This window comes from Vitis vinifera, chromosome 6 (genome assembly GCF_030704535.1).
Source record: "Vitis vinifera cultivar Pinot Noir 40024 chromosome 6, ASM3070453v1".
Taxonomy (NCBI): domain Eukaryota; kingdom Viridiplantae; phylum Streptophyta; class Magnoliopsida; order Vitales; family Vitaceae; genus Vitis; species Vitis vinifera.
Genome location: NC_081810.1, coordinates 5,069,745 through 5,084,466, shown reverse-complemented (window position 1 = coordinate 5,084,466; position 14,722 = coordinate 5,069,745). Strand labels below are relative to the sequence as shown.

At 37.3% G+C, this 14,722-nt stretch overlaps 1 protein-coding gene across 3 annotated transcripts; it reads left to right on the top strand.

The window, feature by feature from the left end:
• The first annotated feature begins 16 nt into the window (after window positions 1–16).
• LOC100262222 (UDP-galactose/UDP-glucose transporter 5) lies at window positions 17–14,722 on the top strand. 3 transcript variants are annotated; one of them, XM_019220511.2, is made up of 13 exons: window positions 27–236; window positions 336–460; window positions 3,617–3,730; window positions 3,975–4,067; window positions 4,252–4,317; window positions 5,250–5,348; window positions 9,497–9,576; window positions 11,861–11,973; window positions 13,597–13,685; window positions 13,894–13,980; window positions 14,084–14,152; window positions 14,239–14,378; window positions 14,501–14,722. In XM_019220511.2, exons 2-12 carry the CDS (start codon window positions 353–355, stop codon window positions 14,353–14,355), a joined length of 1,035 nt encoding a protein of 344 aa, XP_019076056.1. In that variant the 5' UTR covers window positions 27–236; window positions 336–352; the 3' UTR covers window positions 14,356–14,378; window positions 14,501–14,722. The 3 variants fall into 3 exon arrangements, with proteins under 3 accessions (XP_059593428.1, XP_019076056.1, XP_059593427.1); XM_059737445.1 differs by having other exon boundaries at window positions 17–236; window positions 14,239–14,722; XM_059737444.1 differs by having other exon boundaries at window positions 14,084–14,722.

Here is a 14,722-nt window from a genome sequence, read left to right as displayed (position 1 = left end):
AATTTTAAAATACAAAAATCAAATAATCTCGCCCATTTTCTCTCTCTACGACTCGCTCTGTTTTCTCAGACCGAAGCCCATTTCCAATGTGATGCATCCCCCGGATGACTCGTGTACCCCTTGACTCTTTCTTTTTGATCCCAAATCCTCGCGCCTTTCAATAATCGGTCTGGATTTTCCGGCGATACTGCGTCGTCGTTCCGGTTCTGTTCACTGCGTTGTGTTTGCACAGTTTGGTAAGCATTTTCCTCTCTCTTTCTTTCTTTCTCTGTACATATATTTATGGGGAGTTTGTGTATTGTGATAAGCGTGGATATTGTGTTGAATTGGTGAAGCAAGTGGCAGAGTTTGAATGGAAGCTGCAGCAGCGCCAGCTGTTCAGAAAGAGAACAGGTTCTGGAAAGGTGTGCTCGCGGTGGTCGGAATCATGACCACTCTCGTCATCTATGGTGTTCTACAGGTACTTTTTTCCTTTTTTGGTTTGATGATTCAGCCTGATCCCAGTTTATGCTTTGATTTTGAAAATTTGACAATGATGATCCTTCGGCGGCCTCACTTCTGCCGAAGGTAGGATTAGGGTTCCAATGCTGATTTAAAGCGTTGATCGAATGAAAAATTGAAATTTATATACACCTCTGACTTTACCTTTAAGGATATGTAATGTGATCTCAATAAAAACTCTTTCTCGGCCTCCTAGTCTTTGAAGTTGAATATGCAATTTTAATGGAATTCATTTTGTTCTTGAACCATCCAACATGAAAAATATGCAAGGATTTTTCCTGAAAGCAGGGTGCTCCTTAGAGCTAAAATTTATGCTGTGAGAAGGCCTATGATGATCGAGATAAATGGATGGGAGGATTTTTCATTATTTTAATGCAGCTTTTAGTAGGGTTGGGGATACTGAAATGCTATTGCTAGGGGAATTTCTTAGGATTAGCTTGGTTGAAAGCAGGATAGTCCTGTTTATTGTTATAAACTGGCTGCCCCTTTGTTTACTAAGTTCAATAAGAATCTATTCTTTTTTTGGCATGCAAAAGCATTTTCTGGAGAACTGGAAGTACTTGTTTTTCTTCCATTTTGAGGGTTGTTATTCCTTGTTCGTTGCATCGGCTTGGTTCATTGCTAGTCAAGTGTTTAGATTTTAGGAACTGAACCCAGTGGATTGCAGGAATTTCTGGTATGAATTTCATGAAACTCTATCCTAAGCATTCCAACAAGTGAATGGTTAACTTATACCTACAATTTTGACTTCTCATTCCTAGAAATTAAACAAAGGCAAATTATTAAAACAGGCAAGAACTAAGAAGAGCAAGCAAAGATTAGTAAAGAAGTTGCATATGTAAAATCATGAAATACCTCTGATGCAAAACTGAAGTAGATAAACCAAAAAGTTCCATAAATAAAAAAAAAACGAAGAAAGAAAGAAAGAAAGAGAGAAAAGGAAAAATCATACAAAGTACGATGGAGGTTTCCAAATGAGTTGTATAACTTGTGGGAAGGTCATATAAGGAAAGTTTGGAGTGATGAATGGTGCTTGGTGCACCCAGGAGGTGAGAGAGGTGTTTGGTGTGGGGTTCTAGAAAGCTATTAGATGGGGGTGGGAAGAGTTCACTCTTAGAACCTCCTATTTGGTTAGGAGTGGGATGAGGACGAAGTTTTGATTGGATGGGTCAGTTGTTGAGAATCCTTTGAAAGAAGTGTTTCCTTCTCTCTATAGGTTGCTACTGTCAAATGCACACTGGCAAATTTCTGTGTAATTGAGGTGGCTCAGGGTTAGTGGAGCCCTTGCTTGTCAAGTCCTTTTCATGAGTGGATGCTAGAGTTAGTTGGCCAGTTTTTGCAGTGAATTTATTCCTTGAATTTAAGGGGTGGGGGGAGGGATAGTCTCATGTGGAGGGGAAGGAAGGAGGGGTAGTTCAATGTGAGGCCCTTTTATAATTTCATGTGTTGATGGTATGTGGTACCTGTGCCCCTCTGAGAGCATTTTTTTTTCATTTTGTGCTTCAGAAGTTGCTTGAGAGAAGATTTTTACTATAAATTGACTGACCAACTTATTAGAAGGGGATGAACCTTGGTGAATAGACATAATCTCTGCAAATCGAATGGAAAAATAATAAGCCATATTATAACTCAGATGTTGTAAAGCCTAGTTGTTGTGGGACAGCTTATTTGTTAGTTTCAGCTTATTTGTTGTGGGTGCTTTTAGAATTAGAGATGATAAAAAATCATGAGTTGGCAAGCTTGGGGCATGAAAAAGAGGCTGAGGGAAGTGTGATATATGATTCCACTTTGCCTGTTATGGTGCATATCAAGAAAGTGCAATGGTTGGATCTTCAAAAAAAGAGAAGTCATTTGATCAAAGATTGAAGGAGGCCTTCGTTAAATCCCCTTAGGAGCAATCTAGAGTCCTATTGGGGATGGTTATATGCTCTTTGTTGGATTTGTTGATGCTCTGTGTGGGGGATAATAAGATTTTTGTATAGCTTGCTCTTTTCTTTTCAATTTGATGCCCTTTGTATGCTTCCTGTGCACATGAGTACCCCCTTTTGTTATGTGCTTTTTGTTACAAACTTACATCTCTATTTGGTGATGAAAAGAAAAAAGGAATGATGTAAACTTCAACTTCAATTATTAGTTTTGAATCTGCTGTTGAGATTGATATCAAGAAATAATTAATTTTTTTGGAATCACATTAAATGTAGTACATTATATGAATAAATATTATAAGAAAAGTACCATCTATGATATAGATTGCTATCCCAGTATATCTATTATCAATGATATTGAAAATGTACACATTATCCTCAACATCTCAATAGATTGACAATATAAATAATGTGTTGATGTTTTATCTTGGAACGGTGAGAGAAAATTTAATGTCTAAAAGCATCATTTAAAATGTCTGTTAATATCCCCAGATCTAGGACATTTCAATTGATCTACTGACAAATTTTAGACATCTAAAACACTAAGTAGGAGTCTTGTAACATGGTATCATTTCATAACCAATCACTACATGGCCATGGAAGGGAAATCCTACAGAAGTTCTAATGTCAAAAGGGGAGCTTAGTTGATGTCTGAAGCAAAAAGAAGAATGACCAAGTAAAAGAAGCTAACTCATATGATGGAAGAGGTGACTAGCAGCTTTGCCTTAGGGATATACAGGAGGAGATTGTGAAATGTTTTATTATTCTTGTAATATGTTAGTGCTTTTCACCTTTTGTATGATATATAGTCATACTAGGGTTTTTACTTTACCTACACTCTGCAAGATCATACTTATGTTGATCATCAACGGGGTTAATTGTTGGGAACAAATGGGATGGTACTAGCCAGTTTCAGGCATGTGTTTTTGCCCTTCATTCTGCTTTAGTTTTTCTGTCCATTTCACTTACATTGTAAACTGATTGGAATCTGCTTATATTCTCACCATCTTTCAATAAAAATATGTGCCTACATCATTGTAGTTTAACTACATTGTATGTCAAGCTTTGTTTTGTCCAATTTGTGCTTTTTGCCATTAATTTTCTTAACTAAATCATAGTATTTTGTTCATTCTCAGTCTATAAATTTCAGTTATTTTCGTTTAGAAGTTAACAAAATTTATTGCATGCAGGAAAAGATCATGAGGGTTCCATATGGAGCCGATAAAGAATATTTTAAGTACTCATTGTTTCTTGTTTTCTGCAACCGCATTACAACATCTGCTGTCTCTGCGGGTGCTTTACTGGTAAGTTGTTATAATCAGCTGATTGAAGTTTTTTTGTAGACCTATGAGTGAGTTCTAGTTGTCTTTTCCATGGAGATCCAAACCTGTGTCTCACACTCTGCACTTCAGCATGCGGTAGACTGTGAAATGCCTAATGAAAATACAGGAACCATCTATCTAAAGGCATGGAGTACAAGTTAAATTGCTTTGAGTTTGCAATATCTCCTTCAGTTACAACTTTCATTTTCTTTGTCTTTTCATGTAGGCAAGTAAAAAGGCATTGGATCCTGTTGCTCCAGTTTACAAGTACTGCCTCATATCAGTGTCAAACATACTAACCACAACATGCCAGTATGAGGTGAGCTGTGATCATTTTCAATGTTTATTACCCGAACGCCACCTTAATGGGAGGAAAAATATCTGCAGTAATGCTGCTTATTTATTTTTTGAACAAATTTAATGAATAGTTAGTTTCAGTCTCAAGTTGATAAATTATAAACAATGGTTGATACAATTTAAATGACCACAAATACTTGCTTCAGGCCCTCAAGTACGTCAGTTTTCCAGTACAAACGCTCGCAAAGTGTGCCAAAATGATACCTGTTATGGTGAGTTTAGAATGGTTATCAGTGGTAGTCATTATATTTAGTCCTTTCAGATTCTTCCCCTTAATAAAATTGCTTCTGTTTTTGTTTTTTTTTGTTTTTTAATTTTATTATTATTATTATTATTATTATTATTATTTTTAACTAGTTATGAGTCTATCTATATGCTAATTTCCAGATCATAATAAGATAAATCTTAGAAATGAAAGCCTGTGTGGGAATCTTCTTTCTAAAACCTTCATCCCAATTAGTGGTATAAAATTTTGCTGTAATGTTGGAAAAAAGCATCCAAAGTGCAGACAAAACCAAGTTTTCATCATTCTTCCTCGTAATAAAGTAAACCATTTGGCCTGATCAGGGTTACCTTCAGAACAGTCATATGATATTAAAATCTGATAAAGCAGGTTGAAGGAAAATTCAAAAAGTGGGATGTGGTGGATTTGGTAGGTGTCCTCATAATGGTTGACTACTTCATATGAACTTAGATTTCACTAATCTCCTATAAGTGAGCTTGAATAGTATGAATAGGAAGTAATGAGTAACGACCAGGTTATAGATGGCTTTGTTGAAACAAATGCTTTGTAATCATGGCAAGTGACTCTAATAATTCACCCATCCCTGCTCTTAGTAATCATGGCAAATGGGTGTTTGAAATCTTTCTAATAATCATTATTAGAGTTGTTCTTTGGTGAAGATGATTTCAGACAGTCATTATTTATTTATTTCTTTATTTTACTTCATTCCTTGTGTTTCAATTGCTGGCCTCATAAGTTGAGTTACATTCAATTCAATGCATCTTACTTTTACGTATAAAGGACATTTGATGTTCTTTTTTTTTTTTTCTTTTTTTTTCCCTGATTGCTAACGTTTTAATTATTATTTGCATGTTTTGAGTGCTAGGCTTTGGATTCAATCCTCTTTTATTGTTTTTACAGGTTTGGGGCACTCTCATTATGCAAAAGAGATACAGGGGACCTGATTATTTGCTGGCTTTTCTGGTTACTGTTGGTTGCTCATTTTTTATTCTTTATCCGGTAACAACTATTGCCTCAGTTTCCCCTTTTTATCTGCTTTTGCTACTTAACATTCATCTAATTGTTTGTTCCTTGAATACTGATGATGGATTTCAGCACGACCACTAGAAATGTATGCCTTGTAGATTTGATTTAGCTCTCTTAAATTGTTAATCTGAATCTCATCAGGAATCAAGAGCAGGAGTGGCCACACAATAAGCCGCTTTAGCGCATAATTGAATGATGGATGTTGTTTGATGACAGAACTATTCCATGGCATTGAAATATACCATGTCATTTGAGAACGGTGTAGTTAGTTTCTTCAATAAAATAACCATCTCCATGGATTGTTCTCTGAGGCTTAAATTTCTAATTTATACTTAGTTTTTTTTTTTTTGATCAATAAGCAAAAGAATTGTATTACGAAGAGACACTAAAATAGCGACCCACAGAATTACTGTATAGAGACACTCACCCCCTTACAATTGGACCCAAAACAACAAGGAAAAAACAAAAAACCTTCTCCCTCATCACAAACCCACCCAATCTATAGAATCTATTAAGGTCGAAGGACTACCTTTTATCCACTATTTGGTCTCTGACCAAAGTAAATACACGAAAGAAGCTTTCAACCTTTGGATGGATAGCACACTATCTTCAAAATCAATTTTATTCATTGCCTTCCAAATGACCCAAAACAAGCATAACGGTCCCACTTGCCACACTGCCTTCCTCTTTTTACCCACAAAAGAGCCCATCCACCCTAAAAGGGTTTCCTTTACCGAAAAAGGAAACACCCAAGACACTCCATATAAAGAAAGGAGCAAGATCTGCACTTCCCTTGTTTTTTCACAATGAAGAAGGAGTTGATCAATCGACTCCTTACACATTTGGCACAAAAAGCATCTATTAGCCAAAGCCCAACCCCTCTTTTGCAAACGGTCCAAGGTTAGAACTCTTCCTCACGAAGCCTCCCAAGCAAAGAAACTTAATTTGGGCTGCACACAAGAGTTCCATATAATATTCGAAGGGAAAGAAACAAGAGAAACCAGCTATAAGGCCCTATATAAAGACTTTACTGAAAACACCCCATCCTTTGATTCCATCCACCTCACCCTATCCTCCTCATCGACATTAACCTTCTTCCCATCCAAGCAACAAAACAACCTTTCCACCTCTTCCAACTCCCAATCATTGAAAGGTTTATTGAAACAAGGACTCCAACTTCCCCCATTTTTCCCCATAGCTGTCCAAACTTCATTTACCCAAGCCTCTTTGGAAGCCGCTAGAGCAAATAAACAAAGGAAAGCCTCGCACAAAGGGGTGGTTCCACACTACTTGTATTTCCAAAACCTCACCTTCTTTCCATCACCCACCACAAAATCAAAAGAAAGGGTCACTAGGTGTCCCAACTTGCTTATTGCTTTCCGCAACCCAACTCCATAGGCCTCCCTAGCCTCACAAGAGCTCCACCCTCCTCTTTTCTCCCCATATTTCCTTCTAATCACTTGGTTTCAAAGGGCCTTTCTTTCAATTGCAAAGCGCCAAACCCACTTGTCAAGGAGAGCCCTATTGAAAGTCCCAAGACTCTTAACCCCCAACCATTTTTTTTTTTTTTCTACACAAACAATCGGCCACCTTACTAAGTGCGGTTTTTGCTCAAGAGCCCCACCACCTCACAAAAAATCCCTTTGAATATGCTCTAATCTCATTCTAACCACCCTAGGCAGCTGGAAAATAGACATGAAATAGATCGGCAAATTAGATAGAGTATTTCGAATTAAGGTAATCCTCCCCCCCCCCCTTTGAAATGTATTGTTGTTTCCACATAGCCAATCTCTTGCGGAATCTTTCTTTTATTTCATCCCAAGCGGCAGCAGATTCAAAAGGAGCACCCAACGACATTCCTAAGTAAGTGGAGGGCAATCTTCCCATCTTATAACCGAACTCTTCAGCCAGCTCCTCCACATTCTCAACTCTACCAATCGGTATCAACTCACTTTTTTCCAAATTCATTCTTAACCCTGAAATTGGCTCAAACCACATTAATAGCAAGCACAAATACGTCAACTGCTCCTCCTTCACCTCACAAAAAATCAACGTATCGTTAGCAAATAGCAAATGAGAGACCTAGACCTCTTCACCCCTTCTTCCCCGAACCGAGCAAGACGATAAAAAACCTCCAGAAACTGCTCTCTTCAGTAGGCGGTTGAAAGTCTCCATCACAATTACGAACAAGTAAAGCAAAAGGGGGTCTCCTTGCCTTAAACCCCTTGAGCTTTGAAAAAATCCAGTAGGGGTTCCATTTACCAAAACAGAGAATCTAACAGTGGATAAACACCACCTTATCCATCTACGCCACTTTTCCCCAAACCCCATTTTCTCCAACACCGCTAAAAGAAAAGACCAATCCACATGATCATAGGTTTTCTCAATGTCCAATTTGCAGAGAATCGCTCCTCTATTACTTTTCAAAATCGAGTCTATTGCTTTATTAGCAATCAGCATTGCATCCATAATTTGCCGCCCCTCCACAAATGCATTTTGAGACGTTGAGATCACCTTAGCTAACACCCTCTTCAGCCTATTAGCCAGCACCTTGGTTAACCACTTGTACAACCCTCCCACCAAGCTAATTGGTTTAAAATCCTTCAAGTCCTCAGCCCTCCCTTTCTTAGGAATCAACACTAGAAAAGTTGCATTCAGACTTCTTACAAAGCTCCCAGACTCATGGAACTGTCTGAAGAAGTTCATCACCTCCACCTTTACAAAATCCCAAGAAAACTGTCAGAACGCCATTGAGAAACTGTTAGGGCCTGACGTTTTTTCTCCGTAAAAACTTGACAGCGCACCAAAGACCTCCTCCTTCGAGAAAGGCTTCTCCAACCCTTCCACATCCAGCTCTTCCAACCTCTCAAAAATCAAACCATCTATATTGGGCTTCCAACCACCGGGATCTGCCAACAGACCTTGGAAAGCTTTGCTCACTTCCTCTTTAATTTCACTTTCCTCAGTAAGCCACCTCTCATTAACTTTTACTCTAGTAAGCTGATTTCTTCTTCTATGAGCATTAGCCATCTGATGAAAAAACCTTGTATTTCTATCCCCCTCCCTCAACCAAATTTCTCTAGACTTCTACCTCCACGACGCTTCTTCTAAAAGGACCCACTTTTTATAAGTCTCTCTTGCCTCCTTCCTAGCTTCCCCTTCTTCCATAGACAGTGAGCGAGCACTCTCTTCCTTGTCCCAAAAATCCACCAAATTCCAAGCACTCTGTTTCTTAGTTTCAACCTTATCAAATACCTCTTTATTCCAGCTTCTCAAAATCGGTTTCAAGGCCTTCAACTTTTCAGCCAAAATGAAGTTGGCTCATGGCTGACCCACTAACCTGAATCCCCTCCCACCACTTTCTTAACACCTCTTTAAAGCTCTCCTCCTTCAACCACATGTTTTCAAATCTAAAAGGCATGGGTCCTCTCCTCATTTCTTCCCCATCAAGAAGGATCGAAGAGTGATCAGAAACCAGCCTAGCCAGAACAACTTGCATAGCTCCTTGAAAGTGAACTTCCTAATCTTTAGAAATGAGAAACCGATCAATTCTCGACTTTAACCGATTATTAAGTCCTCCACTCCAAGTGAACAGTCCCCCCTGAAGAGGCAAGTCCCTTAGTTCTAAGTCCTTAACCACCTCTGAGAATCTCCTCATTGTCGAAGACAAACGGCCTCCTCTACTACGCTCAGAGGGGAATCTTATCATGTTAAAATCTCTTGCAACGCACCACGGCTCATTCCACAAACCTCCTATACTCAGTTATTTGTTGCTTACAAAAGTGTTCTTGAAGTTCTGTTTAGTTTCTTTATCAATTGCAGAACTGCTGGAACCTTTGCTCTTTACATAATCACAACTCCGATTAGTTTCATAATTAACCAGGAAAGTGCTACAAACATATTCCTCACATCCATAGTGTTGCTGACCTTTTAATCATGCAAACTGCCTTTGGAATAGTGAATTAGGGGTCTGCCTGTTCATCTACAACAAATGGTGCTTTGTTGGAGCTTCCTAAATGGTCTATTTATATTATGGATGCTTCTTTTCTTGATGCTTGAGACTCTGAATTAGCTTCTTACCAATTTTTAGCATGACTTCTGCATTGTTTTTTTCATTGTAGGTAGCATCTGACATTAGTCCATACAGTAAAGGAAGGGAAAACACTGTCTGGGGCGTTTCCTTGATGATGGGTTATCTTGGGTATAGATTTTGGAACTTATTTCCCTCAGTATATTACCTGTTGACCATTTCTGTTGTTTCAGCCGCATCTGCTTGCCATTGTGTATTTAATTAGTAAAGAGATTATGTAATATCTGCTTTACAAAATATTTAAATCAAGGATAAGTTTTGGAGCAAACCTCGGTGGTTAAGTCCTATGCCATGCTGTCTCACAGCATAGACATAGCTGATCTAGTCATCATGCACTAGCTTTTAACTGACATATATGTATGTGGGATACCAAAAGGCTTAGCTATGACAGCATTTTAAGATCTCTTGTGGTTATTTTTGCATTTCTGCTTCTTCATAATTTTCTTTAGCTGTGAAAACTAGTGGGGAAATTTCCAATCCTGACCTTACCTGGAATTGGATTCTTCTTGTTGAAGAAATATAAACTAGCACATGGAATGCCACCTACATGAAGCTTGTGTGATGATGGTTAGGTTCATTTTTATACCTTAATTGGATTTTTCCATACTGTTTTGACTTGCATGCGAGTTTTTTAAACTTTAGTTTTTGTCCCTTTTCGCCCTAAAACATGGAGTAGGATCTAACAAACATGTCTGCACCTGGCATGACACAACATGGTTTGGGTATAGAATGTGTGTTGGGTCACAAAATCTATGTCCATGGCCACTCTCTCAGAAGGAATTCTTGTTGGTGTGGGTATGTGACCGGATCTTCAAATGCTCCCAAACTTTAAGGGGCCATTTACTACTCTCTTGGAACACCATTACTGATGGGCTTCTATATTTTCATGTTTAAGTTTATTGCTGCTTTCATTTTTCACATCTTAAGGTTTTCTTTATTACCTATAAATGATGAAATGTATGCATTACTAGTCCTTCTTTTCAAATTATATTTTTGTTCATCTCTATTAGTGTAATTGTTGTTTTTATTATGATAGTCATCCTGTATTCATAAGGGATTCTTTGTATCCTTTGTTATGGTGGTCAATATCACATTTACACAAATAGCTGCACCAGGCAACTGTTTCTGGTCCATGTAACATAGCCTCTGGAAGAAGAAAGGTCATTATTATTGTTTACTGCTCTAAGCAGCAAATAGATAAAAAAAAAACTATTTAATGTGAAAAATACAACATAATATCGGATGTGAATTTCCATCATTTTTTTATAGGCAAAAGAGAGAATGTATTAACAACTCTTGAAAAAGGGCAGACCAAAATATACATGGTATATACAAGAAACACCATCAGACAAGCAATACCAAGGAGAGAAAACTAAAAACAACCTCCCTCTATTTACATGGAGCTCAACCAATCTATAAAGCCTATCATGGATGTGAAATAGTCACCTATATACTCTCTAATACAATCCAAAAAAATGCACGTCTCCCATGTACTTTAGGGTGCTTTGCAGGCATCTTTTGTTTTTAATAAATCATGCTTTATTCATCAAAAAAAAGAAAAGAAAAAGCATGTAAAAGAAGATTTAATTGTTTGATCTGACTATTCAGTGTCTTCAATGACCTCCTATATCTTTCCATCCACAACATCTGGAAGATACACAAATGAACAACCCTTGAAGCTTTCTTCCACTTCTCCACAAACGAACCATGCCTACTCAAATGGTTTCCTCTTACTAAGAGTGCATTACCCACATCACCCCAAAAAGTGAAAAAACTAGTTGCCATAAAATTCTCACTTTGGAGTAGTGCACGAGCATTTGATCAGCTAACTTGAAAATTTGCATCATAAATTTGTTTGGATAGGGAAGGCGGCTGTTAGAAAAATATAGCAAGAGGAAGAATAAATCCGGATCAAGTTGAAATGCTGGAATTGAAATGTTACATGTTCTGGATTGTGTAAATTGGAATGCTTTGGTTTTTGTTATCCCCACTCAAACTCAAACTAGGAACCTCCCACAACCCCAACCCAACTCCTTAAACACTTGAGTTAGGCCTCAAGTGTGTTAATTGGAATGCTTAATGCTGTGGTACCAATGGTTTATCATTTATAATACCCATTGGGATACTTACAGTAGATTGAAGAAACAAAAAACATGCAAATGACTGACTTGAAGTATATCATATGCACCAAAGTATGGATTCTATGATTCATCCTTTGAAAGGTTATTAACTAGGGTATTGATTTTGTAATAATATTGGACATTTAATCCAGATACTTTTTCTGCTTACATGGGTGCAATACTGATACAGCATGATAATTTCTTAATTTCCTGATTGGTTATAGTAATGTTACTTTCCTGATTGGTTTATCATTTTTTTTTTAAATGTATGACAGGTTTGATGGCTTCACGAGCACATTCCAGGATAAACTATTTAGGGGCTATAATATGGAAATACACAATCAAATATTCTATACAACATTATGTTCTTGTATTCTCAGCTTGGCTGGTAAACTCCCCATCGTTTTTTCAATTTTGCAAAATTTTGAGGCATTTTGGAATCTACCTCTTAGTTTACTCTGGCATATCTTGGAGGATGCGTTACATGGGAAGCATCATGGGGTTTTTTTAGATATAACTATATTCACCAAATGGAATTTATCCATGGAAGTTCTAAACCAAAGTATAAATTTGATCCATGCAGTGGTTCATAATTGACCTGGCTGAGCATCTTTCACACTTAGGCAAAACTGATTCAGAAGTTTTTTTTTGCCATGCAGGATGCATAACCATGTCTGGTTGTCAGAAACCTTTCTTGACAGTGACATCTTGTTGCATAGTATGGATGTTCTCAAAAATTTAGAAATATGGATTGGACCATGAAATGCAAAAAATAGATGTTTTCTTCTCCACAAAAGAAATCTCAATTCAGAAAACTGCACTTCACTTGGAATGCAGTTGGAGCAGTAAAGATTAGTTCTCCTAACTCTTAGTTGTTGGGTATTAGATGTTCTGAACATGGATACACTTCTAGGAGCTATTGGACCACTAATCTCCGTAATCTCTAAGCATTTATTGTAAACATTGTCCTAGAGTATTGAGAAATTTTTTTTTTGTCAGACTATAGACGAACTTTTTTTCTGATAAACAAATGAGAAAATATATTAGAAGTGTCTAAGAGGAGGCACAGCACAGTACAGGGGTATAGATTAACTTTATTAAACTCATGTACGTAACTGGCAATTAGAGTTGGGCTTAAGACTTGCTTTGGACTTGTAAACAATAATGCTTGTGTGCATGATGCAAAAGACGTCATACTCAGGAAGCTAGGGGACTGGTAATTCCTCACCATCCCTTTAAGCCTTCATGGTGAATGCTAGGTAGATATGGACTAGAGCTTGCTTTTGAAACCATATTTGGTCATGGTTATGGGTTCGCTTCTGTCTGTAAAGATGCCAAAGACAACATATATCTTAGATAAAGGACATTACACATTCAGGGACACATCTGTACCAGCATGATATACATGAAACAGGAAGAACTTTTGAACTGCCTTAATTTATTAATATGCCCTTATTATGCTTCATTATACATGCTTTTAATTGAACCAATGACCTTGCCTGGAAGATATTAAGTTAACTTGTAAGATGCTTACAATCTTCTTGCTCACTTTGATATTGATATTCTAGTACCTATCTCTGATATACTTAAAGGACAGTTTGTGTGAACAACTAGATGTTTAATGGGCTTACCTTCTCTTATTGTGTTATTTAGACTGCTAACCTTTCATACAAAAAAGGAGAAACATATCCCAGCCTATGCTACATTTAAAAAAAAAATTATTATTACTATTATTTATAATAACAGAGGAAAATTCATACTTCTTTACTTGATCTTTATTAGGAAGATTGAAATGTTCTTGTGCATTTCGATTTGTCAAGGAATGCAATCTCTCTTGTGCTGTTGTTTATGAAACACTCCTTTTAGTATAGTTAATTTATCCCAGTTGAAGTTAGGTTTCACTTATATTCCAACACCCTATTTGGGCATCTTGTACTACTTTACAATTTGTTTTGGTATTGTGTTGCAGTACCTGATTATTCATTAACTTGGTTTTCTTCATTTGATTCAGGTCTAATATTCCAAGGACATCTTCCTCTAGCAATAGATTTTGTTCGTCGCCATAATGACTGTTTCTTTGACATTGTGCTGCTTTCAACTGTAAGGGATATTATTTTTTATTTATTTTTATCGCTCTCTTACAACTATAATTTTCACACCCATGAAAGATCTTAGCTTGTCTAAATAATTTTTCCGTTTTCAATTCATACCTTCTGCCAATTTATTATTATGTGTTCTTCCCCCACTCCCCATGATCAGCACAAAGATATACCCTAGAACTCCATGTTAGTAAGGATTTTCATTGCAGGTAGCAACAGCCAGTCAGTTTTTCATTTCTTACACAATTCGAACATTTGGTGCTCTCACATTTGCCACCATTATGACCACCAGACAGGTGAAATATAAGTCTCCAGTACTACTCAGTTTCATGCATTCTCCTCTTCATAGTTATACCTTCAATTGATCCTGGCTCTGACAAGTTCTCTTTGCTGATGAAGTTGGTGAGCATCATGTTGTCATGTGTCTGGTTTTCCCATCCCCTAAGCTGGCAACAATGGATAGGAGCTGTAAGCCTCAACCTCAAATTACCTTTTCACTTTTTTGTTCATATTTTGGGGAGCTCCATTAACCCTGTTTATAACATGTTGATCAGATCATTGTTTTTGGTTCTCTCTATGCAAAAAGCTTCCTGAAAAGTATGCCACAGAAACCTTCACCCTCTGAAGAAAGGGAGATTGAGGCTTCTAAGCCTTTGAAGGAGAGCCCCTGATACAAGCAATCAGATTTCCCACGGTATCTGCCATTAACCAGTTGTTGATAGGCAGCTTTAGTGCTAGATTATTGGGCTACATACTAAAGAATATATACAACGCTCCCACACGAACTTACCTACATCAACACAAAACCTCATGCAGGTGGGTAGAATTCAGAATAGTTTTGACTTCACGACTTCTCACGGGAGCAGTGAGTTCACATTAACTAAAACCACATATACTTGTCCTTTTATTTCACATTACATTTTCCTTCTATAGGAATGATCCAAGAAATGCAAAAGGCAATTGTTGAAACAGCATCTTGATTTGATGAATTTACTAGGAAAAAAAAGGGAAAATATGAGGTATGTCATTGCTGTGCAA

Bases quoted from the DNA above. Each gene is read 5' to 3' on its own strand.
- LOC100262222 (XM_059737444.1), top strand. From the start codon at position 353: ATGGAAGCTGCAGCAGCGCCAGCTGTTCAGAAAGAGAACAGGTTCTGG. The intron at 4,068-4,251 runs GTGAGCTGTGAT...TACTTGCTTCAG, and splicing joins CCACAACATGCCAGTATGAG to GCCCTCAAGTACGTCAGTTT. The intron at 4,318-5,249 runs GTGAGTTTAGAA...TTGTTTTTACAG, and splicing joins CCAAAATGATACCTGTTATG to GTTTGGGGCACTCTCATTAT.